The sequence below is a fragment of the Parasteatoda tepidariorum genome, chromosome 2, assembly GCF_043381705.1.
Source record: "Parasteatoda tepidariorum isolate YZ-2023 chromosome 2, CAS_Ptep_4.0, whole genome shotgun sequence".
In the NCBI taxonomy this organism is placed as follows: Eukaryota; Metazoa; Arthropoda; class Arachnida; order Araneae; family Theridiidae; genus Parasteatoda; species Parasteatoda tepidariorum.
Window position 1 is genome coordinate 70,031,170 of NC_092205.1, and position 27,320 is coordinate 70,058,489.

General features: G+C 27.0%; 1 protein-coding gene across 6 annotated transcripts in view; it reads right to left on the reverse strand.

Moving 5' to 3' along the window:
- LOC107442807 (dystrophin) overlaps positions 1-27,320 on the reverse strand; it is a 176,261-nt gene that overhangs the window by 100,838 nt on the left and 48,103 nt on the right. For all 6 annotated transcript variants that reach the window (XR_011636174.1, XR_011636173.1, XM_071177699.1 and 3 more), the window contains 12 exons: positions 25,380-25,532; positions 24,551-24,775; positions 22,853-23,149; positions 21,013-21,384; positions 19,272-19,444; positions 18,940-19,090; positions 17,632-17,807; positions 16,767-16,914; positions 15,950-16,060; positions 14,081-14,254; positions 11,605-11,860; positions 10,090-10,268 (listed from right to left, as the gene is read on the reverse strand). Coding sequence is in view for 4 of the 6 variants with exons in the window: in XM_071177699.1 (XP_071033800.1) it covers positions 10,090-10,268; positions 11,605-11,860; positions 14,081-14,254; positions 15,950-16,060; positions 16,767-16,914; positions 17,632-17,807; positions 18,940-19,090; positions 19,272-19,444; positions 21,013-21,384; positions 22,853-23,149; positions 24,551-24,775; positions 25,380-25,532 (2,415 nt within the window). In the remaining 2 variants the exon portion in view is untranslated. The remainder of the gene's footprint in view (positions 1-10,089; positions 10,269-11,604; positions 11,861-14,080; positions 14,255-15,949; positions 16,061-16,766; positions 16,915-17,631; positions 17,808-18,939; positions 19,091-19,271; positions 19,445-21,012; positions 21,385-22,852; positions 23,150-24,550; positions 24,776-25,379; positions 25,533-27,320) is intronic.

Sequence of the window (27,320 nt, forward strand, 5' to 3'; positions counted from 1 at the left end):
TATATATATATATTCTTAACAATAACTTGAAAATTCAGAGTAATAGTTTAAAATAGAATTTTTTACTGCAGCAATTTCATTAAGAAATTTTAATCAAAAACTCGTTCCTTGTAAACAACTTTCTCAGAAGGAAAGGGAGAAGAAGAAAAAGAAAGCAGCGCAAATTGCAACTAATTTTCTCTTAAATTATATCATCAAAGTAAATTTAATCAGCACATATCTGATCAAACACTTTATTTTCCGTCCATTACATTTTGTCCCTGGGAAAAATAAAAAAGTCAATTAGTCGGCGATAAAAAGTAAAAAACCTCGTCTCTTTAGCTTTCACGCTTCAACTACTTCGATTTAACTCAGCCACCTCCTTTGACCAGCCTTTTTCTCGATTTTACGATTTTCTCGGAATAACGGAGCTAAGTTTACGGTTTCTTTCGAATCATTAAATCAAAGTTCAGCGGTATAACTACACAAACAGAATAATAAAATAGTAAACTTAAGTGAAGAAGAAAAAAAATGTATCAGATATTCTTTGACGCATATCTTTCAACAGTCAATTTATTATCACAGCTTGAATAAGATATAGATCAATAGAGAAAACAGATCTAATAAAGACATCTTAATAAATAAATAAAAAAAATTCTATAGTGCTGCCAGAAAAATGCTTTATAACTCCGTTAGTTCTAAACTTTTTTGAATCAAGTCAAAATCTTAACTCTTTTAACTCTTTCTCTTTAAATTCTTTTTCTTCTTTCTCTCAGTTATAAGTGTCTTACTTGATCAATTAAAGCTGTACATAATATGCTAACCATATATACTATGCTAACTATATATACTATACTAGCTATATATACTATATGATGAAACTATATATACTGTCATAAAGAATTACCTGGGCTTTTAAACGTGCAAATAACTTAAATATTTTAAAAGTTAATAAACTTTTTTTAAAAAATCACTATTTTGGTCAGATTTTTCTCCCTGGATAAAACTTAACAAAACCAACAAATAATTCCTCATTTTTGAAAATTCTTTTGGCAACTTCGATACATAATCAGTTTGCTTATGTTCTACATGGCTACAAGGACGTCTTTGTGTTAAGAAATATAAATAATTGAAATATTTGTGAAAGAATCTTTGTAAAAGAATATAGAATGTGTTAATTAAGAGAATTGATACTTGTCGGGCTTGGTTACTCGAAATAGAATGGGAAGAACAACTGTTAGTGTTAACAAATGCCACGTTTCAACAACCAATCAGGATCGAGATACCCACATTACGTCACTTGTAGGCATCCTATTGAAAAATAATAGAGAGCAAACGCCCTAATGGCATATGTGCTATTGTGCTGGATTTGCAAAATAAATGAATAAATATTGAGAATTCAAATTCAAGGCCGAACTCGATGGTGGGGGAAAGGGACAACTGTCCTGTGGCCCTGGACTACTAAAGGACTGACCAAAATTCCTTACAAAAATAGTGTTCATTAATCAGTTTTTTTTTTACAAGAAAATTGTAGAGAATTTCTATATCAATATAAAAACTACAATTTTGTATAAAGCGTCTTCAAAAATTCTACAAACTAAGGAGGGGGGAAAAACTCCCGCAATAAACTTTGTCCTTTATTTCAACTGCAATTCTTTATTTTAAATTTTTTGAAAATTATTTTGTTAAAGCAGTCAGAAAAAAATATTTTGCACATTAGTGAGAAGATTTAAAGCCTCCTTTTAATTCAACAATAAGATGTAGATAAGCATTGAAGAACAATGTGAGTTCGTTCATCTATTCGCTCACTGTCATGAATCACACAACCAGTTGAGCCACGACTATCAAACGGCAACGGATGATAAGCAATTATAAGTGGTCATTGTGATGAATAATAAAAATTTTATGCCCAGGGATCGTGAAATATGGTCTCACGCCCGCCATTAGTGACCAATAAATTTTGAAAAGCGACTATAGGCTTAGTTTTCTCAATTAAGACTTGACATTTTTTTACGTTAAAAAAATCTCAAAGTTCGCGATTTTTCAGACTGAAATATCATATGATAAAATAAAATTCAAAAATATCGTTTGAGACTCAAACGATATTTTTTTCCGTTCTCTCTTTTTTAACAAATCTTATTTTTATATTATAAAAGTCTTATGTTATTATTATTGTGTATAAAAATCTTATTTTTCTGATCTTTGCTCTATCGCATATTTCTTAAAAATTTATGATTTAATGTTTTGTTAAAATATCATGTTTTAAAAAAAAATTGGATATTAAAAAATCATGTATATACCGAGTTACCTGCGGTTTGGCGGTCAAAAACCTCGAAATTATGATGAAATTGATGCAAAATCAAACTTGCATAGTCGAAAATCGAAAGGTGATCATTCGAGATTAATGAGCCCCAGAAAGATTTATGAGTCGTAATAGTTTTGCTTCTAAAATATCGGAATTTTAAAAATTACTTAGAAATCCAAGGGAATAACTGCCGAAAAAGTTATTTGAAAAACCACGAGAAATCACGATGAAATCGGAGCAAATCGAACGCGTGTGACAAAAAGTTAGCATTCAAATGCATGTTTCGAAATTAACATACCGTAATAATATACAATTAAAAATAATCAAGATTTCAGAAAACCATGTAACAGGGATGAGATTAGCCAAAACACAAAAAAGCTGAATTTCCAAGATAGTAAATTTTACGCAAGCGCAACCCTTTAATAATAAATTCCAGACAGTTTAAGATAATAAATAATGTGTTGACATACAATTGTGTACTAATCTATTATTATATAAATGATTACATTGATACTTAACATTTAGTGAAAAAAAAATTACCAATTGAAAAAATAAAGCTGGAAATTATATTTTTCCTCAGTTCACATAAGAGACAATTATTACTTGAAAAACTACCTGGTTTAGCAAATTAAAACTACTGAGAATATACATTAATATTTCATTTCTTTTAATAAATACTGTTATGTGATTTATAGCAAATATATCAGTAATATTACTTTTTAAATTATATTGGAAAAAAAAACTTTAACAATGGACCGAATCATTATGTTCATATTATAGTCTAATCTAACTAGAGCCCTCTGAAACATATCAATAACAGTGAAGTAGAAATATATAGTAACTCCTTAACATACAAAAATTGCTATTTTAGTTTGAAAAATTACATGACAATCAGCAACTGTTTAGATAATTGTTTTTTATTTGATAAGAATTTTGCATTTTATAGCATAAATAACAGCAATTATAAATAAAATTTTGATGATGAGTTAATTAACTCTTTTTCCCCCAAAATTTTTTTTTAATTAAATCCCTTTTTAAGTGATTGCTTTTGTTTGCTATATCTTTTATGTTTGCTATATTTAGTCGTTAGTCCATCTTCAAACATCTTGTGACAAATCCTATTTTTTCTTCTTTGCAAGCACAGAATGTAAGTTTTGAATATATTCCCTTCCAGTTTCTCTGATGTTGTAACACTTACATATACTAATAATCGTCGTTAGAAAAACAGTCACCTTTATAGTAACTAATTAAAAAAAAATTTACTTCTTACAAGAATCGCGATAGTTGATCTTAAAATTGCGTGAATATGAATAACAATTATGGATTTTGAAATCACATGAATATGAAACTAGATATACGATTTTGAAAATGAGAAAATACAAACTGGGATATAGAATTTTTAAAACGCGTAAATACAAATCACGATTCATAATTTTTAGATAGCGTAAATACGAATCATGATGCGTAATTTTTAGATTGCATAAATAAGAATTATGATGCATAACTTTTAGAATGCGTGAATGCGAATCCCAATGCCTTATTTTAAAATCACGTATAAATACGAAAATCAATGTTTGATATTATAAACCGCATGAGCAAATCAACACATTGAATTTTAAACTTGCGTGAATACGAATCGCTACATAGGTTTTTAAAACGACGTAAATACGAATCACAATATCGGATTTTTAAATAAGAATCGTAAATAAGAATCGCAACGTACAATATTCAAATCGCGCGAATACGAATCGCAACACGCAAATATGAAAAGCTATGTTTGATATTAAAATCGTGTGAATAAGAATCAAGATATTAGCACATTCCAGGCTTGGGATCTCTAAAAGGCTTGTCAGAAGCAGCGTCGTTTGAACTATGAAAATCGGATCTATCTGGAGGGCGGGTAAAAAATTCGGAAAATCTTATCTGCTGCGTGTAAAAGGGGAGAAAATAGGTAAAATAAGTAAAAATGAGAAAGGATTGGTAGCTATGTAGTTTAAATGTTCTGTTTCTCTTTGAAAATCGGTGAATTTTCTGAAAAAGCGGAATACTTATAAAAAAAATTAAATTTTTACAAAATCAGAATTTTTGATAAAAAGGCTGAAATTTAAGAGATAAATGTGAAAAAAGCGGAAATCCGCTAAAAAACGGAAAAATCTCATCCCTGATGTAAAAAACCTATAAGAACAATAGGTGAAAAATCGCATAGAAATCAGAAATCAGATGAAATCAGTGAAAAATCGAGCCTGTAAAAAGATGCTCACTTACATGTGCGGTTCGAAATTTCCGGGACGCATTCATTCCGTTATGCCAGTGTTTCCCAAAGTGTGGTACGCGTAACCCCAGGGGTAATGGAACAGTTTAGCGGGGGTACGAGTTCTTATGCGAAATATCTTGCAACAAACGAAAATTTCAAAAAAATTTTCGTTTAAAAACAAAGCTAGCCATGAAAATTTACAATTACGTATTTTTCTATTGGTTATTTTTTGCAGAGTTAACAGTTAATAATTAGTGGTGTCAACAGTGGCCAGTTGTGATTTTTAACTTTTGTGCTTTTTTCTTATCCCCAGCAGCTGTTATCACAGCAAAAACAATATCATCCTTCTCACTGATGCAAATGAACTTAAACTTATTAACAAACTTTGTACCAAAAAAAGAAAAATAAACATATTTTTAAAAAAATTCATTCATTTTCTTATTAGTGATACACAGCGTTACGAAAAATTTAGAAAGGGTACACAAAAGTCATAAGTTTGGGAAACACTGCATTATGCAAACCATTAAAACTGATTCTACTTCACTTTTAGTGATGCATTACTTTATCACAACATCTATGATAATGAAGAAATGCAAAGTTCTTTCTTTAGAAGAGAAAAATCAAAGTTTTATCAAGGAAAATGTGATATATTATGTAAAACATTTGTGTTTTATGATGTAAAAGTTTCAACAATAGCAGATAGTATGATATAATTTCCCTTCAGATTTCATCACTATTAAAAAGAAAGAGATAAACTTTGAAAAGCTTTCATTCATCAAAGCTCTTTTTGAAGATATTTAATGTAAGCATTGATTTTTGATAATTTTAAACTCTGGTTTAATGAACTCCCCTGATTAAAGAAGAGAATAGCATTGATAATTTTGTTTCCTTTATTAATGTCTATGACTACGTTTCAAAACTTATTATTTAGAATGAACACTAAGTCTTTCTAAGTAAATTGTATTATATAATGAATTTAAACTTTTTACTAAAGCTTGCAATATGTTGATGAACAACAAATTAGTTTACAAGACCAAAAAAAAAATTGTAAAATCTTTTGAAAAAAAATTTTTTTTCATTAAACTAGCATCTATACAGGGTTTCTATACACAATATACATATTTCTGTATATATATTGCCTTTCTTGTATATTTTTAGAATCATTGGCAGAAATGAAGTAAAAATAGATATACACATTAGGTTTGCAACTTAACATAAAGTTTAGAAAAAAAAATTTCAAATCATCATCACTGTTAACATCAATTGAGACTGAATTTAAATCTTAAAAGTACTTTCATCTTACAATCAAACTAGATTTTATTCTTGTCTCACTTGATACTGACAACAATAAAGATTCATCAGATTTTGTCAACATTTCTTTTAACTTAGTAGTAATTAAATTTTAAATAATGCATTTACATTTACTCTTACATCATTTTTAATGTGGATTCAAAAAATGTATATTAAAGGCAGTGGTTTTAGAACACCCCACATATCTATAATTCACACTGTCGAGCAAAAATTTAGACACTTTAATAAAATTTATATCCTTAAAATAAAATAAAAAAATGTTCTTTTTACCAAGTAATATGGTAATAAAATTGCGAAAAAAAAAAATAATAATTTAGTAATAATATAATACTACTAATAGATTAAATACTAGAAATAAAAGGAAAATGATAGAAAAACAAAAATCACCTAAGTTTAGATTAGAGTTTTCCAATCTTTTTTAACCATGCAAAGCTTAAGCCATTCCAAAATTGTTGAGGGTCCCCAATTGAAGAAATATTGAATTTTTCACTAGTTAAAACTTAAAAAATATATTCAAAACACAAAGCTAGTTGCCTTTGCCTTAATCCGATTGACCCTTTGTGAACCTTGCGTACCACATTTTCTGCAGGAAAAAAGTAAAGTAAAATTATGCCAGCTAAAAGTTTATATGTAGCTCCACAAAATTAATTTCCATTATATTGCATTGAAAAGCAGACCCACATCGGATTTGTGACAATATTTGTTCAACTTTGTTATCTAGTAATTTTTGAACCCAACCCAGAAGACAGGGAAACTCTTAGATGTAACAATGAAAAGTTTGTCTTCAGATTTTTCTTCTGAAACCAATTTGCTTTTGCATTACACAAAGAAAATCACATAAACCTTCCACGGCTAGGTTGTCTACAAAGGCTCACTGATTCACAACTCATCTGCCGCTGAAAGCATTTTTTTTTCCCGTAAACACTGAGGCTTATTTGGGCAAAACATAGCAAAGGAATCTAACAGGGGAGAAAAAAACAATTTTTTCCTTTTTCTCCCATCTAAAAAATTGAACAACAAAGAAAAAAATACTAAATTATTAATTATTACTTCCATTTCTTCAGGTATATTTACCAAAAACAAATTTTAAAAAAAAATTTTAAGAACTACATCGGATTTCCATGCAAAGTTTCTTTCTTAAAGTAGTTTAATCAAATCTGAAAGTTAATCAATTTATTTTATTTCACTTGTGATACTTTTTTTACTAATTTTCACTTTTTTACATTTTAAGTTCTAGAATTCGGTATGATATTCTCTCATAAAATTTAAAACACAAATATTTTACTTTATTTTTAGTCTCCCTTTTTAATATATATAATAATACTTTGTATTAATTTTACATTTTATATGCATAAAACTACATATCGGTTTTACATGCATAACACAAAGTAGTTTCACTTTTTATATCTATAATACTAAATATCAGTTTAAATTTTCATAGGTATAATACTATGTATCAATTTTACTATATATATGTATAATACTACAATCAGTTGGTCCACCTAAACTAGGGGCATGCACAACCTGTGGCACGCCAACTGTTGATGTGCGACTAACAAAAGCTTCTCAATAAAATAAAAAAAATTCGAAAATTTTGAATCACACATTTGAGTCATCACTTTATGACGAGCACAATTTACCAAGATTCTATTGTAAATCTATGCTTCTCGATCGCTTTTTCTGCCGTAATTGATTTGGAATTTCGCATTTGTTTTAAAAAACCCAATACTTTTAACAGAACATTAGGATACTTAAATTTCGAATTTGAGTAAACACTTTCCGTCTCTTTTATTTTTACAGTTATAACTTATATGCAAATGATTTTTCAATCCTTTATTTCTTGCCAGTTTGTTTACAAATTTCCATGAAGTTTTTAAAATCCTGTTACATTTAATACAATATTATAACTTGTGAGTTTCAAATCGTGCATTTAATTTTTTATATATTTTATTCGCGCACTTTTTGACTATCTTTGCTTACCTCGATTTCATCATATAACAAAAAGATTTTTTTTTTAAAAAAAAACTTTTTTAAAAATCTGTTTTTGCAACGCTTTTCCACGTGATTTTAAAAATGCCAAATTTTTACTTAGACACCATTATGACATGCGAGTTTCAAATCGCACATTTAAATAATCACTCTTGACGCGATTTGCACATACCGATAAGATTGCAAATCCAGGTTGTTTTTCAACTATTTTTCGTTATTGCTTTACACTTTCACATGGTTTTAAAAATTCTGAATTTTATTATGACATGCGAATTTTAAATAACGCATTTAAATATTGACATGCTTCATTCGTGTTGATTATATCCTAATTTAAGATATTTATTTCTATTTATTTATTTATTTTTTGCAGTTATTGCAATATTTTTCAACGTGATTTTGGAGATAATGTTTTTTTCCAACAACGATGTTATTATGACAAGCAAATTTTTAATCATGCAATTAAATAATCACTTTTTGATACAATTTGTGTCATATTTCATCGTCAATCCAAATTATTATTCCATCGTTTTTTTCGGCAGTTAGAGCCAATTATTCTAATACTTTAATACAATGTAATACAGAATACCAATATTTTAATACAATGTAATTGCAGCATAAGGAATTCAAGAAGTGTCAGAAAACGTGAATTTTTAAGCTGCTCACTGTTCGCAATTTTTTTTATTTTTATTTTTGTTACTTAGGTGATTTCTTCAAGCGAAAAATAAATAAATAAATAAATAAAACTTTATTTAAAATTAAAATTAATGAAACCTCTAATAATTCAAGAAATGGAAATAATATCTGAAGTATAATACTAAATAAACATTGAATCTTATTTTGTACTATAATAGTTTTATTTTAATCTTGTTTTTTTTAAACCCTATAAAGTTTCTATGAATTTATGTTACTCATCAAAATATGTATTTATTGATTTATTTATACTTTTATACTGTGAAGATAGCATTTTTTTTTTTTTTTCAAGTTTGAAATTATTTTAAAATGATTTTTTGTACTAAGTGATATGACAAAAAAAAACACTATTTTTTTATCCAATTTTTATATTTTTTTGAATACATCAATTTTTGATAATAAGGGGAAAAAAAATTTATTTTTTTTTAAAGAATCAGTTTTTTCATTTTTAAATATATTTAAAAATTAAAAGTATTTAATTTTCTGAAAACATCACAGATAAATTCCAGGGTTACTGATGTGGGGGGATTTAATATTTGTAGTGGTAATTACACCACATTACTCCCCTTCCAGAATTTGATCTGTTATAGAATTCGATGAACGATTACCACTAGATGAGTCATGCTATTTATATCATTTTCACTCATTATATATTTTTTCTTCATTTTTTTATAGCATTTTGTTCATTATTTTTTTGGCTTATTATTTCTCTTTTTTTTGTAGCATTTCGCTTAATATTTCTCTTTTTTTCCTTCATTTTTTTTTCTTTGAGCAGTATATTTTATAAGCAAATCAACTGTTTAATGTGGACCATCCATCGATGTTGACAAGTTCATATCACGTCCGCAGGTCACCAATGTGGGGGGTTTAATGTTTGTATAGGTAGTTACACCACACTGATAGAAAAAATCATTGCTTATGTTTACATAAAAATTTTGTTATTTGCCATTAACATGTCTAAATACGCACGCGAGTGGCCCTTTGTTGTTCAACCTGCTGTGCAAGTGGCCATTCACTTAAAAAAGTGGTGCACCCGTAACGTAAACAAACTCACAGCTTTGCATAATTACCAATGGCATTTCTATGATCTCATGAAATATGTATTTCAAAAGCAAACTTAAGGTGTGGAAAAGCTACACAAGCTTGCTGCTTTATGTCTCTTTAAAATCATACAGGTAAAGTAAAAATACAAAAAATACAAATTATACACGAACTTGTCACTTTGCAGCACTTAAAATAATATATAACTGATTTAGTGACCAATTCATTCATCTATACAAAATTCATGGCATTGTGGGTCTACACAGTCTTCAAGTTTTGAAAACATCAGGTAGAAATAACACAAAAATTTATCAATAAGTCACAAATCAAGCTTCAAGACATAACCCATCTGGTCATAATCTACTAATATTTGACACCCACAAAATAAAATTAAAGCTTGAAACACTTTGGATACACAGACAGACCCAAATATTTTTTTAATATTTAATATATAAAAGATCAGTGTGGCATACGTTAACTGAACATCTAATTTACTATCTATATATGAAAATAACATTACCTGAACTTTCTCAATAACACCAACGATGGCATTTTGGTCTGTAACATCAACAACCTGAAGTTGCAAATTATAATCTTGTTCTTCTAACCAATCCTGCAACTCACAAAGCTGATCAGCCCATAATTTTCCAGGGCCAGTTGTTGGAAGAGTACCGCCAAATGTGATTCTAGATCTTCGAGCTACAAGAAAATAAAAAAACTTAAAGTAACAAACTATTGACAAATAATCATTTAATTACCAACATACATTAACTAGATATAGTGAAGTGCATTGAAAGAAACATTATATAGAAAAATAAAAATTATAGAGCTGCAAATGTAAGTAGAGCACACACATCACCATAATTTTTACCCTCAAAAAGAAACCACATGACTGGAGGGCCAATTGAGAGAAAAATTTTCTACCTTCCATTTTTTCTTATTTTTTCAATATAAGAAAATCGATGCATGTTCACAGTGGCGCTACTAGCACTAAACTTATGCGCCAAGCGTAAAATTTAAATAGACATCATCTTTTAGTTGTATAAGCGAACCTACCAAATTTAATTTATCTAGCACAACTCCTTTTTGGAATATGGATTTTTTTTTCTGTTTGTAAGTAGCTTATAAATATGTTAAAACTAGCTTATATAATATGTTAAATCTAGTTTATAAATATGTTAAAACAAATCCTTTAAAATAAAATAAAATTTTTTAACTAAAACACTTCCTAAGCTGAATTCTAAAATATGATAGATACTTTATAATTATGTACAAGTATAATTAATAAAAATAAACAAACTTTAAAAAATAAAATTGCTTTATACAATTTTTTATAGTTATTTTGTACAAGTTTTTTTTTAATATATAAACATTTTTATATGAAATTTTAATAAAAATATATTTTAACAAGAGTCTTGTCCAAAAATTATCCAATATTAAGCTGTTCCACTAATTTTAATGCTCCTGAACCTTTTAACTTTCCTCCATTGCCAGCATAGGTAAAAAACATAAATCCATCAGAAAAGAAAATGCATCTCAACTGACACACAATGTCCTTCTCTCTCTGGAGAGAACACTGGTTTTTTGATGAAGAAAAGCTTTCAACTAAAATTTTCGAAAAAACGCAATCAATGTTCAGGGGAGCAAAGATAGTATGATGTTTTTATGTAGGTAATTGAAAAGATATTTGAAGTAATTATACAGATATGTTTTAAGATATTCATATAGATATGTTTTATGTGTACATGTGTTTGTTAAATTTTATTTCGCAACTCTCTAATTAAAATATCACTAGCCACTACTGAAGTAGGAACTCAGACAATTAAATGAAATTGCTGTCTTGCAGTTCTGAATAATTCAACAAAATGAAATGCATTCATATAACTAAAAAATATATCCTTATGTCAGTGGTTAAATTGATATAAAAAATCTACCTGATAAAGTTTAAAAAATTTACAATTTGCTTAAAAAAATAATAAATATCTTGCACTGCAATAGCATTAGAAAAGTTTAAAATTTTCTTCAAATAACTAACCTTCCTGGGCTGATATATCTGAGATTCTAGAAGAAAATGTGTCCAATGGCATAGGAGATGGGCATCTTTCGTAAGGACGCAATTTCTTCAATAGCTGAGAGATTGTGTACCATTCAGAAAACAAATTATTAGCACTCCTTTTAACAGATGGTGGGAGAATTAAGGATGCTTTCTGGGCTTCGTTTTCAAGATCATTTTGCTGCTGCACAAGCTTCGATATTGCGGTGTGATGGCTAGTTACATCTTCTTTGGGTAACTGTTAGAAGACATTTAAAGTAATTGATTAGACAGAAAATAAGAGAAAACAATAACACAATTAAATGAGTCAGAACTTTCTAATATTGAAAGTGTTGGACTGTTAAACTACTTATCTAAATTTATGAAGAAAAAAAATTTATATTACACAATGGATGGGGTGAGGAGCTATTAAATTATCATCACCAAAAACTTTATACCATACTTATTCACAAATGAAACTCATAAAAAGGAAGTTTATATTTCTAAAGATATCAAAGTTACAAGAATCATCCATATTTAGGGTAATTAGTACCAAAATAAAGAAAGCAGAGATGGCCCTACAGTAATGCATGCCCCTAAACCTAGTGCATTGGAGGATTACAAGTGGCACTTCTATCAGTTCTGATATCACAGAAAGTTAATGCTCCTCTTTTATTTTTATTAATTCTTCTCTTCCATTGTCCTTACCAGCCCAAGCCAAAACATGTTACGCCTCTTTCTACAAGGTCCCTCATTCACAATTATATTTTTCCCGATCTTACTGAACTAAATTACTTTAGTCATTATGGATTTTTCTTAAAGTTTGATAATTATTAATATTTTATGTTCAAATTTAAACCATTGCTTAGGTTTAATGAATAATTTATCACAGATGGAGTCCCTAAATTAATGGAAAATAGAATTTTTATTTAAGACTCCAAATTAAATAATCAACTAAAAATGTTTTATTTTTTAATTATATGGTTTTGGTTTCTAAAAATAGCTATTTTGCATGGGGACTTTAAAAAATTCAAAGACCACTGAAGTCAAGAGCTATGATATGGTTATTATATGCTTCAAATAAAAAACACATTCTCTACTAATTTTTAAAAAAATCTAAATTTTTAACAAATACTAAGAGCATTTTTTAATATAATGGGATCTTCCTACAGTGCAGGGTTTTGGGTAAATGCCTCCTTTGCATCACCCTTTCAAGAGCTTGACTCCCTATTGATTGTTTCTGAATTCTGATTGAGTGATCTTTTAACTAAAAAGATTGAACTAATCTAAAGAGTGAGATAAATTTGAAACTACAAGGAAAGAATAAATTATTTCTTAGCTTGAAGGGATTTATTTATGACTATGTCAACCTTCATCTATCAAAAGGTACCTCAAGATAGAATCGAGTTAACATGCCTCATATACTAGTGATTTGGTAATTAATATTTGTAGTGGTAGTTATGCCACATTACTCCCCTTCCAGAATTTTATCTGTGATAGAATTCGATGAACGATTGCCACTAGTTGATTCATGCTGTAATATATTTATATCATTTTTGCTCATCATATTTTTTCTTATTTTTTTATAGCATTTTGCTCATTTTTTTTTTATTGCATTTCGTTCATTTCTTTTTCCTTCAATAACGTTTATTGACCGGGAGACTATATTTACTAAACCGGATTTTTCTCTTTTTTTAAGAAGTATATTTTTAAGCAAATCAACTGTTTAATGTGGACCATCCATCAATAATGACAATTTCTTATCACATCTGCAGGTCACCATTGAAGAGAAATTTTAATTATCGACTATGTCAACCTTCATCTATCAAAAGGATTACCGTGATGGAATCAGAGTTAACATGTCTTATATACAGTGATTTGGTATTTAATATTTGTAGTGGTAATTACGCCACAAGCTTAATAAATAGCATCAGTTCATTTAGCAGCTACAGACCACTTTAAAAATAAAAAATAAAATAATAAATACGTGGTTTCAACAAGCTCTCAGAAAACTAATTCTCCACACCATACAAAAACTATCCATGTTTATTTTAGTTCTTACCAGACATAGAAAACCAAAGAAAATAAACAAAACTTTTAGTCAAACTGATTTGTAATAGAATAAAGTTATGAGCAGGTATAAATCAAAGATAATATCATGTAAATAACCGGAAAAAATATTTGTTAGCAGTTTAAATTGCAACAATGCATAAAACCCATTCTGCTTGAATAATTCAGAGTAGATTACACATATTTTAACATCGATTGTGACCTTCCTCTAACTTTAAACTGTAATGTGACAAATTTTACTTTACTCAGAAGAATGGTATGAAAATAAACCCAGAACAGATAGAAAAACATCCTTTTTTAAGAAAAAGAATTTAAAATACAGTATGATTATCAAGAGATCAGAATCGGTTTTAAATTTCATAAGCATTAATTAATAAAAACTAAGTTTTAAACAAAGAACTAAACTTACTAAGTTGTTTTCATCTACTTTCCTGCCAGCACTGTACAGAGCAAGGCGACCTTCTAAATCTTTCTTTGTTTCCTGTAACCATTCATTCTCTACTTTAACTTTTTCTTGAAAGGAAGACAGATCACGAACATATAACTCTAAATTTTGACGTCTATCAGGCAGTATACTTGTGATCTATATGATGAAACAAAGGATACATAGTGAAACATTTTTCTTGACATGGAGTAAAAAAATAATAAGATTCAATATTAACACAAATTGTGCATAGCATCCTTTTAAAGGGACAGTTTTTTTTTTTTTAAAAAAGGAGAAAAAAGTCGTAGCATTGTTACAGATTTTTTTGCAGAAAGATTTTCATATTGATAAAGTAAAAAATAAATTACTTTTCTAGAAAGCGAAATTTACACGCAATATTTGAATCATGCATTTAGATAATAACTTTTTAACACACCCAATTTATGAAGACAGTATGATAAATCAATGTAATGTTTCAATTCTATTTTCGACATTTATTGATATTGATTTGCATGCAGATTTTAAATATCCCGATATATTTCAAACAATATGGAAAATTCAAATCATGCATTTGAGTATTTACTTTTTAAGGCAATAATTCTATCAAATTTTAAGCAATTATTGCTGTTAATTTCTTCATAGTTTTTAAATCCGATATTTTTTATATATTATTTATTACAACAGCCTAATCTCGAAATGAAACATGCATTTGATGAATCTGATTCGCATGATTTCGTCATCGATTTTCAGTTCGTCAATTACTACTATGGATTTCATGATTTTTAATTATTTTTTTATTGGGAATATTTACAAAATCCGAAGAAGGAAATAGTATCGTTATTGATTTCCCCATAGTTTTTAAGTCCAATATTTTTTAATATGATATTATTTATTACAAAAACCTAATTTCAAAATGAAACAATGCATTTGAGGAGTCTGATTTGCATGATTTCGCCGTTGATCTTTAAGTTCGTCAATAACTATTACGGATTTCATGATTTTTAATTATTTTTTATTGCGATTTAATTATTTTTCATTGTAATGATAAAATCCGAAGAAGGAATAATTTGTGTGTTGCATTACCATACATTATCAAAATTGAAAACTAAAAGTAAATGTCGTGAAAAACAAAATGAACATGAGTGAAAAACAAAAAGGATGACTCAAGGAAGATACACTAGGGAACCAATTATCCGGAACAATCTCCCGATTGTTCCGGATAATCTCCATCCCTATTTCGGATAACTGATTTTCCGGTTTTCTGAATCAGTACAAAAAGTCGTTTTTTTTTTTATTGTTAAACCCAACTAAAAAAAAAAATATTTGGAAATAATCTTAAAAAGAAGAAAAAACGATGAAATAATACACTAATAATTATTTCCAAAATGATGGTAAGGTAAACATCTTTCAAAAAAGAAAAAAAATCCTAAAATCTTATGAGGAAAAAAACATTTTTTAAAACAAATGGCGGGAAAATTTATCAAATTTCGTTCCAGTTTTTTGGTTTTCCGGTTTTCTGATTTCCGGATAACGGGTTCTGTACTGTACTGCAAAAATAAGCTTTAGTTAATAGTAAGTTCCAAATTAACAAAATTCATAAAGAAAGTGTTTTTCAGATTCCAGCTTTTAATTTTTAAAACAATTACATGCTAAAACAGTTTAATCAGCAATGTCAAACATGAGAAGGTGCATATATTTTTATTCATTCCTTTTCGCATACATACATCAGAAATGTTTTAATTTTCAAAATGGCTAAATATTAATTTCAAGATAAAGAAGAAGATAGATGATCTAACATTAATAAGTATAAAAAAAATCAATGTTAATATTATAACCAAACTTATTTCAACTTACTTTTGCATAACGCTGCTCTAAAGGCTCTACTTCTTCAATTTTAATCATAGATCCCGCTAATAGGACAGTTAAAAGACTACTTCTACGGGAAGGAATATCATCTTCATGTTCCTAAAATTAATACGGAAAAGTTACTCAAAGTACATAATAGAACTAAACAATATAGCAATATATTGTGAAATATCAGAATATGTTTATATATCATGTAATATTTTCAAATATGTTTTAAAATATATTATAGTTACAAGAAAAATATGATATAATTATGAACAAAGATAATATTGCAATGATAATCAGAGACAATGATTATCCAATTCCATAATATTGTGAGGATTACCTAAATTATATTTATGATTTTATCTGTCGTCAATGATAACCATGAAAAGTATGGATTATCAAAGATATTGATCTAAGAAGACAATAACGTGAAAATGACCAAGAAGGTACACATTTAAAGTTAAACACACACTATATTTGTAGCAAAATTTGTCTAAATATGATAATAATCATTCATAGATTCAAATTCCAGTAGATTGAGAGCCTATGAATTATTTATCTATAATATTTAAGTTACAGTAAGAAACAAAGTCCAAGATAAAATGTTCATTCAATATAAAATTTTTAACAAAATTTACAAGCAAAAAATAATCTTACATTGGGATTATTTTTTCTTGTAAATTTTGTTTTTATAAACAACTATTCAAATGCTATTGTTTAAAAAGTATTGAATGTTTAGAAATATATAAAACTTAGTAGAAACCAGTACATCTTTTACACTATTAAAACATATTTCAAACATTATAAAAATATATATTACCTTCAGTTTTTCCAATAATGATATGGCAGTTGACAGATCGGTAGTTTTTGGCGTTCTGCACAGAAGATTTTCTGTTTCTTTAAGCCATGATGTTAGATCCTGCATCTCACTTTTTGCTACAACTAATGCGTCTTGATCTTCATCTAATCTGCAAAAACACATAAAAATCAGATATCAGAATTAGAAAGAACAGGCTAATAATAGTAATAAAACACAGAACTGTATGAATGCAAGTTGAAAAAAACATAATATAAATCACGGCAAAAAAAATTTACATTAAAGACAAAATACATTACATAGAAACTAGATGTTTAATAATATAAAAGTTACAGTATAGGGTCAATGCATAGTAGGTTTCATTTTCACGCAATATTTTAAATTGTAAAAACAAATATCCATAAAATAAATATTATTTAACAGAGAAAACTTGCAGTAAGTAATTATGAAAATTTGCTATTATAGGGTCAATTTTCTAAAAATAACATATTTTTCAAAACTAAAAAAAATAACAAAATTTTAGACCAAACTCAGACAAAGTTTCCTTAATGATTGCTTAAAATGTTTAAGCTAACATAACAAATTACAAGACTAAACAAAATTTTATTCAATGATAATTAAAAGGCATTTTAATTTCTTTACAAATAACTTTTTTTTTTATCTAGCATTCCATTTAATCATAGATTTTGAAAATAAAATGTTCTGGAAATACATCTAAAAGTGGATTTTAAATATATATAATACAAAATTTATAAAATAACAATTATCTTAATAATAATTCATTTTCTGAACCTAGATGCCATTTTTAATGAACAATTTAATGTCTTAAATACAATTTAATGTGAAATAGAATATGCGCTATAATTACTTTGATTTCCTTGCAGCTAGTTCAGCAACTAAATCTTTCCAACGTTTATTAATAGAGTCTAATTGTTCTTGTAGTAGTATAGCATCAGGAGTAGAACATTCATTAAGCACTCTTTTACCTGTTACATTAATGGTCTCCATAATGGCCATTTTCTCACTCACTTGTTTCTGGAGCATCTGCAAACACATTTTATTAAAAGTTATAAATTGAAATAACAGAAAAAAATCAGAATGCTTTATATTAAATACTGAATTTAATGTTGTTGAACATGAAATATTAACAAACTTATACTGAAACTTATAAGAGATGATGCCTATTCAAAACTTTTGGCAAATATTGCAATCAATTTTAAAAAAAAATTACGAAAGATTTCATAATAAAAGTTTATCATGAAAAACATTTATAAAATTAATTAACAAAAATTCCAAAATTAATTCATTTAAATTAATTAGTAATTACTAAATTAATAATTATTACTTAATCAATAATTGATTAATTATTACTAAACTTATAAATGATAAATTACAAAATAGCCAATTAGAATTTATTTTATAATACTGTTAGAGGTATATGAAAAATATCTTAAAGGAAATTTAATTAGAATAAAATTTTCTCAGTCACTAGAAAAATGGTGGGAATATCGAACCACAAACATTTTATTTTAATTATAAGCTGAATGTATCTTTAAAAATAAACAATTAAAATGTTACATATTTAAAGAAATTGCAAAGTGACAAGTTTATAACCCATGTCCTTCTAGAGTCACTCCTCGAAGCACAATTGTGATGTGATTGCTTTCCTCTGTAACAAACCAGTTCTTACCCAGTTTCATAAATTATGTAAGCTTACCGAACAAAAATTTCTACACAAATTTAAAAAGCTCTGTGCTCAAAAGTTTTAAAAGTTAAAGAGCTCAGTGATTTATTAAGATATATTTACTCTTGCGTATCATTGAGCCCATAACTAAAAGTGAGTAAATAAACCAACTACCTTTAGAATTCCAGCTTAGGTTAAATGTTTTAAAAGAGAATGAATCCTCTGACAAATAAAGAGAATGAAACCTCTGAATCCTCTGACAAATAAACACCTAGTTACAATATTGGTAAAATTAACAATGCAATTACCGAATTTGCAATTATTAAATGTTTGACAAAATTCTGAATGTTATGTATAATTTTTTTCAAGAATTGACTTAATAGAAATTTACCAATTAGTCTTTTAAAATATTATTTTATTCCTTTTAACAACTAAAGGACAACTATTAAACTAAAAGGACAGATAATATTTGGAAAATAAAAGTTTTTATACCTCTTGATGACTTTTTGCTCTTTCATAATCCAAGTTCCCATTTTGTAGTCTACTGTGGGCTAATATTGCATCAGAACTCATAAGCCACGATGTCATATTTCTGAGATCACTCTCAAAATGCTGCCATACATCTCTTGATTTTTGCCACCTCCTTTAGTTAAAAAAATTAATTAAGGTAAGAAACACAAAACTATACAAATATTTACAAATTTGTAGTAGCAATATTTATACAGAGATAAGGTTAAAGATTGCAAAAAAACTCAAAAATAACAAATTGATAAAAAAAATTTCACAATAAAATCCATGACAACAGATTTAGGATTGATCCTTACTTGTATCTTTCATCATAAGCTTTATTTAATTTGTTCCACTCTTCGTTCAGCTTTTCAGATACTCGGTCAATTTGAGCCACCTCGCTTTTAGCTGCTTTCTTTATGATGTTTTCCTTTTCAGCCCAAATAACATCAACATTTGGTTTTAATGCATTTGTGCTGTCTTTGACACACTAGAGAATTGAAAACATAAATAACCAACTAAGCATTCTCAGCTAAACAAAATAAATGCTTACAGAAATAAAGAAAAATAATAAATCACAATATGAATATTGAGCTTGGTTTCAGTTAATTAAGTGCCCATCCCCTTCAACCCATTATTTCTTTCATTGTGAAAGAATAAATTTCTGGTGTATAAGTCGATAACTCAAAAAACCAAGTATGAAAATTTTAAAAATCAAACAACACATAAAAAAATTATAAATCTACAAAATTAAAAAAGTTAAAAATATTTCATATTGTTTTGGTTATGACATTTTCCTTGAAATTAGGAATAAGATGTATAACGTTATTTTAATGTGACACAGATGATGTTCTGGAATTTTTAAATTTGTATCTCTATAGTACGTTTTAAAAGTTTTCATTGTATTATGTATTTTGAAATACTCATAGATTATTTATATTAACCTTTTTTATTATTTTCTGAATGCAATTTAAAATATTTCTAAAACCTTTTTTAAAAACAAATATGATGAAAGAAAAGGCAAAATTAATTGTATATAACACACTAAAAATAGTTTTTAAAAGGAGTAAATTGATACAAAGTCATTCATATCTACCTCATTGTTTACAAGGCACCGATATTTCACAATCAACAAATGTCTGACTTTATTATAAGTGTATAAGTTGATCTCCTGATTTTCGGAAAATTTTGGGGTTTAAAGGTAAACTTAAAAATTTATATATACAGTATACAAATTTCAGTGAATGAATCTTCATTAATTAAATTCTGCATTTATTTTTTGAACTTTGATTAAAGAGTTTCAGAATTATTTAAACTAATTATATGCTGTCCTACAATTTCATAAATTAAATTTTTATTGAATCATTTACTAAATAATTAAGTTTTTAGTTGACTTTTCAATAAAAATTTAAACTCAAACTTTCAGTTGTACTATTGTACAAATTTTTCAGTTTTTAATGTGCTAGTTCAACAAATTTTAGTTTGAAAATTGTAAAAATAGGCATGTAAAATTTGAATCATCATCTATAAATATTTCAATAAGATTTTGAAAAAAACTACCTTACAAATTTTACATTTTAATAAATCACTAAACTTAGTTGCCCTAGCCTGTATATTTGAAAATTTCTATAACGAAAAAATATTCTTTTGAATTATAAATGGCCATAGAACATTACATTTTAACAATTAAACATTATTATACTTAATATAACTATTACATTTTAAATTTAACATATTAAAAAATATTTTAAATACAAAAGATTAAATAATTTATTAAAAAGCAATGCATCAATTCCTTGCTTTTAAATAAATTGCTAAAATTATAAATGCAATTGTATTTATTATTTTATGCTAATATAATCCGGAATTAAACCATGGTAAATGATCGAACAGCAAAATTATTAATATCAATTCAATAATATTCAGTGGTAATATGAATATACAATATATGTGCGTATAATGTACTTTAAAAAGTAATCAAGTAATCTGGAAATCAAACAGGTGCATTTCTGATATATTATAAAAATACTAAAAAATTATAAATGACTCAATAATTACTTTCAAAGAATTTTCTTGTCGTCCAAAATCTTCAAAATCTTTTCCAGACAATTCAGGCTGCATTAATTGCCTATTCACTGCAGCAACAGCTTCTCTAATTTTATTTACTTTAGCTATAAAATCGGGAACAATCACTGGATTAGAAGTATCCAAAACAATAACTTGATCTTTATCCGTTTGTGTAACAACAGTCTTTGAAACAGGTTCTTTTAAAGATTCCATTTCATCTATACGCATACTGATTTCAGCTAAATTGGTAGTTGTTTCCTTTAAGAATTTTTGAAGAAGTGATTTGGAAGCTCCAATTTCAACAGCTTCTTGCTGTAAGCATTCAAACTCCCTCTGCAATCCCTTGGCTTCTTCATCCAAAGTCTGTGAAATAAATATAAGTATTTTTTTATGGCAGAAAAAGTTAACATAATCTCAAAAATTCAAAAAAGAGTTAGCAAAATATCAGAGATTCAATGTCATTGTATTGAGGAATTGGTCAACTGTACAGTTAATTATTTTTAATGGAGAGACTTAGTAAACTTAAATGTAGGTGTAAGGTGAGTAGAAATTAATTGACTAACAGCTTGAGGCAGATATATATAACCGAGCTACAATAGCACTATGTGACAGGTAAAAAAGAAATCAAACAATGCTAAATACAGAGCACAATACAAGAGTAGAGTAATCGAACAAAATAAAAAGAGGAAAATTAAAGCTTCTTTGAGGTCACAGAAACATTATTTACAAAAACAAACAAAAAACAGAAAAGTAAAATGAAATGTAAAAATAAACTATCCATTAAAATTAAACACTGCACACTAACTAATAAAAAAAGTTAAAAAAAGCAAACAAACAAAACGTAAATTTATTAATAAAAAAAAAAAGAAGTAAAGGTCAATGGTAGAATTCAGGGTTGTGTCATGCATTTGCAGGGATACAAACCAAAAAAAAATTTAATCACTGGTTTGTCAACCATTGGCTAAAAGATATTACTAGTCCAGGAACGTTTTCATTTATCCGTTTACACGCCTCTGTTCGATTTTTTTGTTAAAATAGAGTGAATTTAAATTAAAAATTACAATACTAAGAATATTTCATTTTCACACTTACGATGAACGATGCTATTTTGTGACAAAATTACAGACAAAAACAGAAAACTGAAAATAAAAAGCAATAAAAAAACTGATAAAGCATACCGACCCTTTGCACATACATAAATTAAAATCTACATATGCATGCCTACAGCTAAACAATATGAAATGAGCACAAAAAAAGCAACATAAATAAATACTCTACAATTTTGATACCATGATTACAACAAATAAAAAACATTCTTTAGTGTTGAAATGAAAAATTAAAGATTAACATTGCTTCAGTGTTGTAGAAAGTTTTTTATCGAACCAAAATTATAATATGACCATTTATATGAATTTGTTTGTGTACTTTTTCATAATTAACATCCTCGATGTTTACAAGGAGACAAGAGCATATTTAAATAAATCAATAAAATAAATTCAAAATAAGCAATCTTCAAATGAAAAAAAATCCTATAGTTCAGAAATAGAAATATTAAGTTTTTAAACACATAAGAAAAATTTTAAAATGTGTATGTATGAAAAAAAGGAAAATTTAAACATATGAACATGTGAGAAAAATTTAAGAGCCTAAAGAGCCTTTATAATTTTAATGATTTTTTATGTTCAACAGAACTAATATCTAGTTAGTTTTTTCTTTTTTACAATTAAACCACTATAAAAAGCTGGGAACTAAATTATCCGGATCTTGAATTTAGGTGAATTATTACGAAGCAATTATATAGCTAAGATATTAAAGCTAAAATTTTACAAACCTTCTGCTTTGAGACTGGTATTTTATTTCCATTTTGCAAATTTAGCAAAAGTTGCTGTGATTGATCATAAATTCTGCTATTCAGTTCTTCAAGATTTGACCATTTGCTTATTTTTTCATTTAATGTGAAATGATGTTTTTCTGCTTTTTCTCTTATATTCAAGCCCATGTCTTCAAGCTCTTTCATTCGGTGACTTAATTTTTCAGCACCTGCACTGTCTCTACTTTCGTAAACCTGCCAATCACCTGCTAGTTTTTGCATGTTATCTTCAACTGTGAGTGCTTTTTCGTTGAAATCCTGATTAAAAAAAAAACAATACGTAATTATTTCAACAAATTTACATAAAATATGCATTAAGTTGATACAGTAAGAGATTAATCTATAATTATCACATTTATGCTAATAATTAGCTAATGATTTTGATGAAGCACTACATTGTAGTAATGTAAAATAAAGCTGGAATTTTAAGCAAATTAATTTTAGAATTTTTACAAAATTTATAAATTGAATAAAAATTTTGCTTAGTCAGATAAAAAGCTTTATACAATTTCTGTTTTCCAAAAGAACCTGACAAAGCATTTAAAATACATATTAATCATTAATGTTGTTCCTTGCAAAACTGGTGCGCCTTCATATTTTAAAATATGCACTTTTTTCTTAATTGTATTTGTAAGTCATATTGTTCATATAGCTGCAATTAAGAATAAAAAGTGATAAAATCTTAAAGTAGATGGGCTACAATTAAGAATGGAGTAAAAAATAGATTTCAAAAATTTCGTTATTTCGAAATTCATTTACAAGGAAATTATTCACTTTCAGAATAAATGACCTGTGTGTATTTGTTTTCCCCCTTAAACTTTTGTACTTTCACAGGCTAGAAGGTCGAATATAAATACTAATAAAATAGCTTTATTTGATATTTTAGTTTCAACTTTTGCATGATTTGCTTGTTACTGTTGAAAATAGTATGACTGAAGTAATGAAAATCTATGCACAAAAGCTGGAGTTAACTGATAGTTTAAATGGAAAAATAATGTAGTAAACTAATTAAAAAAACATCCAAAAAGATAAAAAAAATTATGAATTTCCCTAGTTTAAAGGAAACGAAGGAAATAAAAATAAAAATATGACCACCGAAGCCGGCGTCTTCAGGAGGTACTGGCCCCGGTAGCCATAAAACAAAACCATTTCTAATTGAGGGAGAAGCAAATGCCTAAATTAACTCCTTCAATACCTCGATGGCTTTGTATAGAAATATTTGACATTGCTATGCTTACTTATTTATATATGCCACTAATACTTATTGTGAACACTTGTTTTAGATCATTCTGTGATCTAAATCAATGCTCACGTCATGGATTTAAAAAAAATAATGTATATACCAATCCATTCCATTGCTTAATTAGATTCAATACAATAAATGATACTACAAACACCTCATTTAGTTACTGAGTATTAGAAAATGTCAAAAATTAAATGCATCAAGATACTATATAATTAGTTGGATGATCCTAATGAGCATGTTTAAACCATAAAATGGTTAGTAACTAAACTCTCTTTTTATTACTGAATATTTCAAAATGTATGATAAATAAGCCGCCATTACATTTCAAAACATGTTTTTTAATATCTATTAAGCCAAAAGTGAGAAGAATAAGTTGATTGTGAATTTGTAATAAAGACGAAAAAGTTGACTACCTTAAGTTGGTTTTCCAAATCATGAATAGAATCGAAGTTTTCGATTTTAGAAGTTGAAACAGCTTTCTCTAGCTCAACTAGACTGGAGTGTAGTTGCCTAATATTCAAGCTGATTTCATCAGGTTTTGGTGAACCTGGTTCTGATATAGGCAATTGAACAGGTGAAGCTCTAAGTTGCTCTATAGTGACTCGCTTAACATCAATTTCCTGATTTGAAACTAGACTCTAAAAATATACAAAATAATATGACATTTTTTGATGAATTATAGTACATAACAGACAATCAAGGGTGACTTTCAGGATAACTTTTCAATCAACTAAAGGTACTTTGCAATAAAACTGAAAGTACTTTAATAAACATAAAAATACATGAACCAAAAACTTTAGGTAAATTAAATCTAAATGTTAAACAAATTAATATAACATTGAGTATCTTCAAATGTTAATCAATATCAATGGTAACAGAACTATTATAAAAAGTAAGTCATTAAAAAAACTTATCCATCACATACTAAAAACATATAAATTTTATAACTAGATATAATACAATATATTGAATAAAACAATCATTATGCATAAAAACATATCTTAATCTTAACTGTAAATACTTAAAAATGGACTTAGACTAAGTAAAACATGGATAGGTTTATTTACTAAGATAATAAATAATTATAAAATGCAAAAATGTTACTAATACAACATATTAGAGTTTTTAAGAAAATGCAATGTATAAAGTGCAATGAAAAAGTCATAAGCAAAGAAAAAAACAAATATTCAATGTACATCAAACAACACATTTAAAAATAAATTTATTAATTAGAAGACAAACCTGAATTTTACTAGATAGAACTTCAAATTTTTCTTCAACTTCAACTATGTCAGACTTAATGGAATATTTCTCCTTCAATTTTCCCATCTGATTACTAGATTTGATTAACTCATTTTTCTTCTGCTCTACACTTTTCAATTCTTCTTGAAGATGCTGATAAAAAAAAAATAATAATTTTAAAATAAAATAAAAATAATAATACAGCCGAACCTCGCTAACACGAAATAAGCAGGACTATCATAATTATTCACTAGATTTCATCTTATCTGATACGTCATGGAAACACTTTATTGCATACTAGTAATACATATTTATATTAATATGTAATATAAATATATATTACTAGATACATTTAGTATGCAGTATAGTATAACACATATGTAAACAATGCTATTTTTTACCAAACAAATTAAAATGAGACAATAAATTTTAATGACTTTACTTGACTACTTTATTTTAACTATTTTATTCATTTGCCCATCTGCTACTTCTAACAAAGGCAGAAAATGGAAATAGCATCCCTAAAAATGAATAATTGGCTATTTATTTGCATGCTTCTTATCTGTGTAATGTCCAGTTTCCTTTCATGTTAAGTGATAATCATCTTGAAAATTTCATGTTAAACAAGTAAAATACAATAATTGATGACTGACTCAAGAGTCCGAACATGTATTTGATGTAAAGCAATTCTGTGTTAATGAGGTGTGACTGTAATATTAAAGGATAATTTAATTTTATAGCATATTTATATTTAAAAAACATTTCATGATTAAAAATTTTTTTTCAGAATAAGAAGTTAACAGTTAAGGTTTTGAGTTTATAAGTAAAAACAAGCTCACAGCTTTGAGGCATAGATATTTAGTATCCTTATTGAAGATCCTTTTACACAAGGCTTCTGTATACAGATCCGTTGCATTCACTTCAAAAACATTGTAAAGCATTTTTTTTTTCTTTATTTGAAAATTTTTTCAAGAAAATAGATGACAAAACTCCTTTTCAATTTTCCTTTCAAATTTCCAAATTAAAAGGATTGATAATGGATAGTTAAAGTGACATAATTTGGCTTAAGACTTCAACAAAAAAAATATTAAGGTAAATTTATGCTTCAAGACTCAAATTAAGGTAAATTTAAGCCTTCAGTTATTCAAATATTTATATCTCAGTTATTAATATTTATTATGCAGGCAGAATCCATTTTAGGAATATTGATTTCAGTTTCAAAAGTTTATCTAAAAAATAAAATTAAGAATACATTTAGTGAGAAAATGCTTAGAAAAGTAAATAATAGTTTAGTAGGTAATAACGATAGTAAAATATTTCAAAATGAATAATTCCTAACAATGGCAAGACATTTAAATGTAGAATACAATATAATTACTATGCTTATTATTATAAAAAGTCTTTAAAGGCAACACAAAAAGTGTATTTTTTTACTACAATGACAAGGAACCTTTTTTTCTATAAGTCTTTACATTTTTTTAGGGTCATTGGGTAATAGTGATGTTCTTGAAATAAGATGTACTTTATCAAACATTTGGCATTAGAAATGCTTTTCAAAAACAAATTTTTGTACTTGTATATAAAATTGTTAATGTAATAATTAAATTCAGGCTAAACATAATCAAATAGAGCTATATTTGGTCTATAACATTCCTACTCGGTTTCCTAATGTAAAGGAAATATTAATTATATTATTATATACATGCAAAAAATATAAAAAAATTCTTAACAAACATGCAAATAGCAACATTTATATGATTTATTTCAATTTCAAAGCACAATGCATTCAGCAGCTATTTACCAGATATTTTTTAAACATTTATCGGAAAATAAATTTTGATTCAAGAATAGATTAAATAAGAGGGATTTCATAAATGAATACATTTAAAAAATGCAATAATATGTTATTGTGTTACTACTGTTATTGTTTTCATTTCTTAA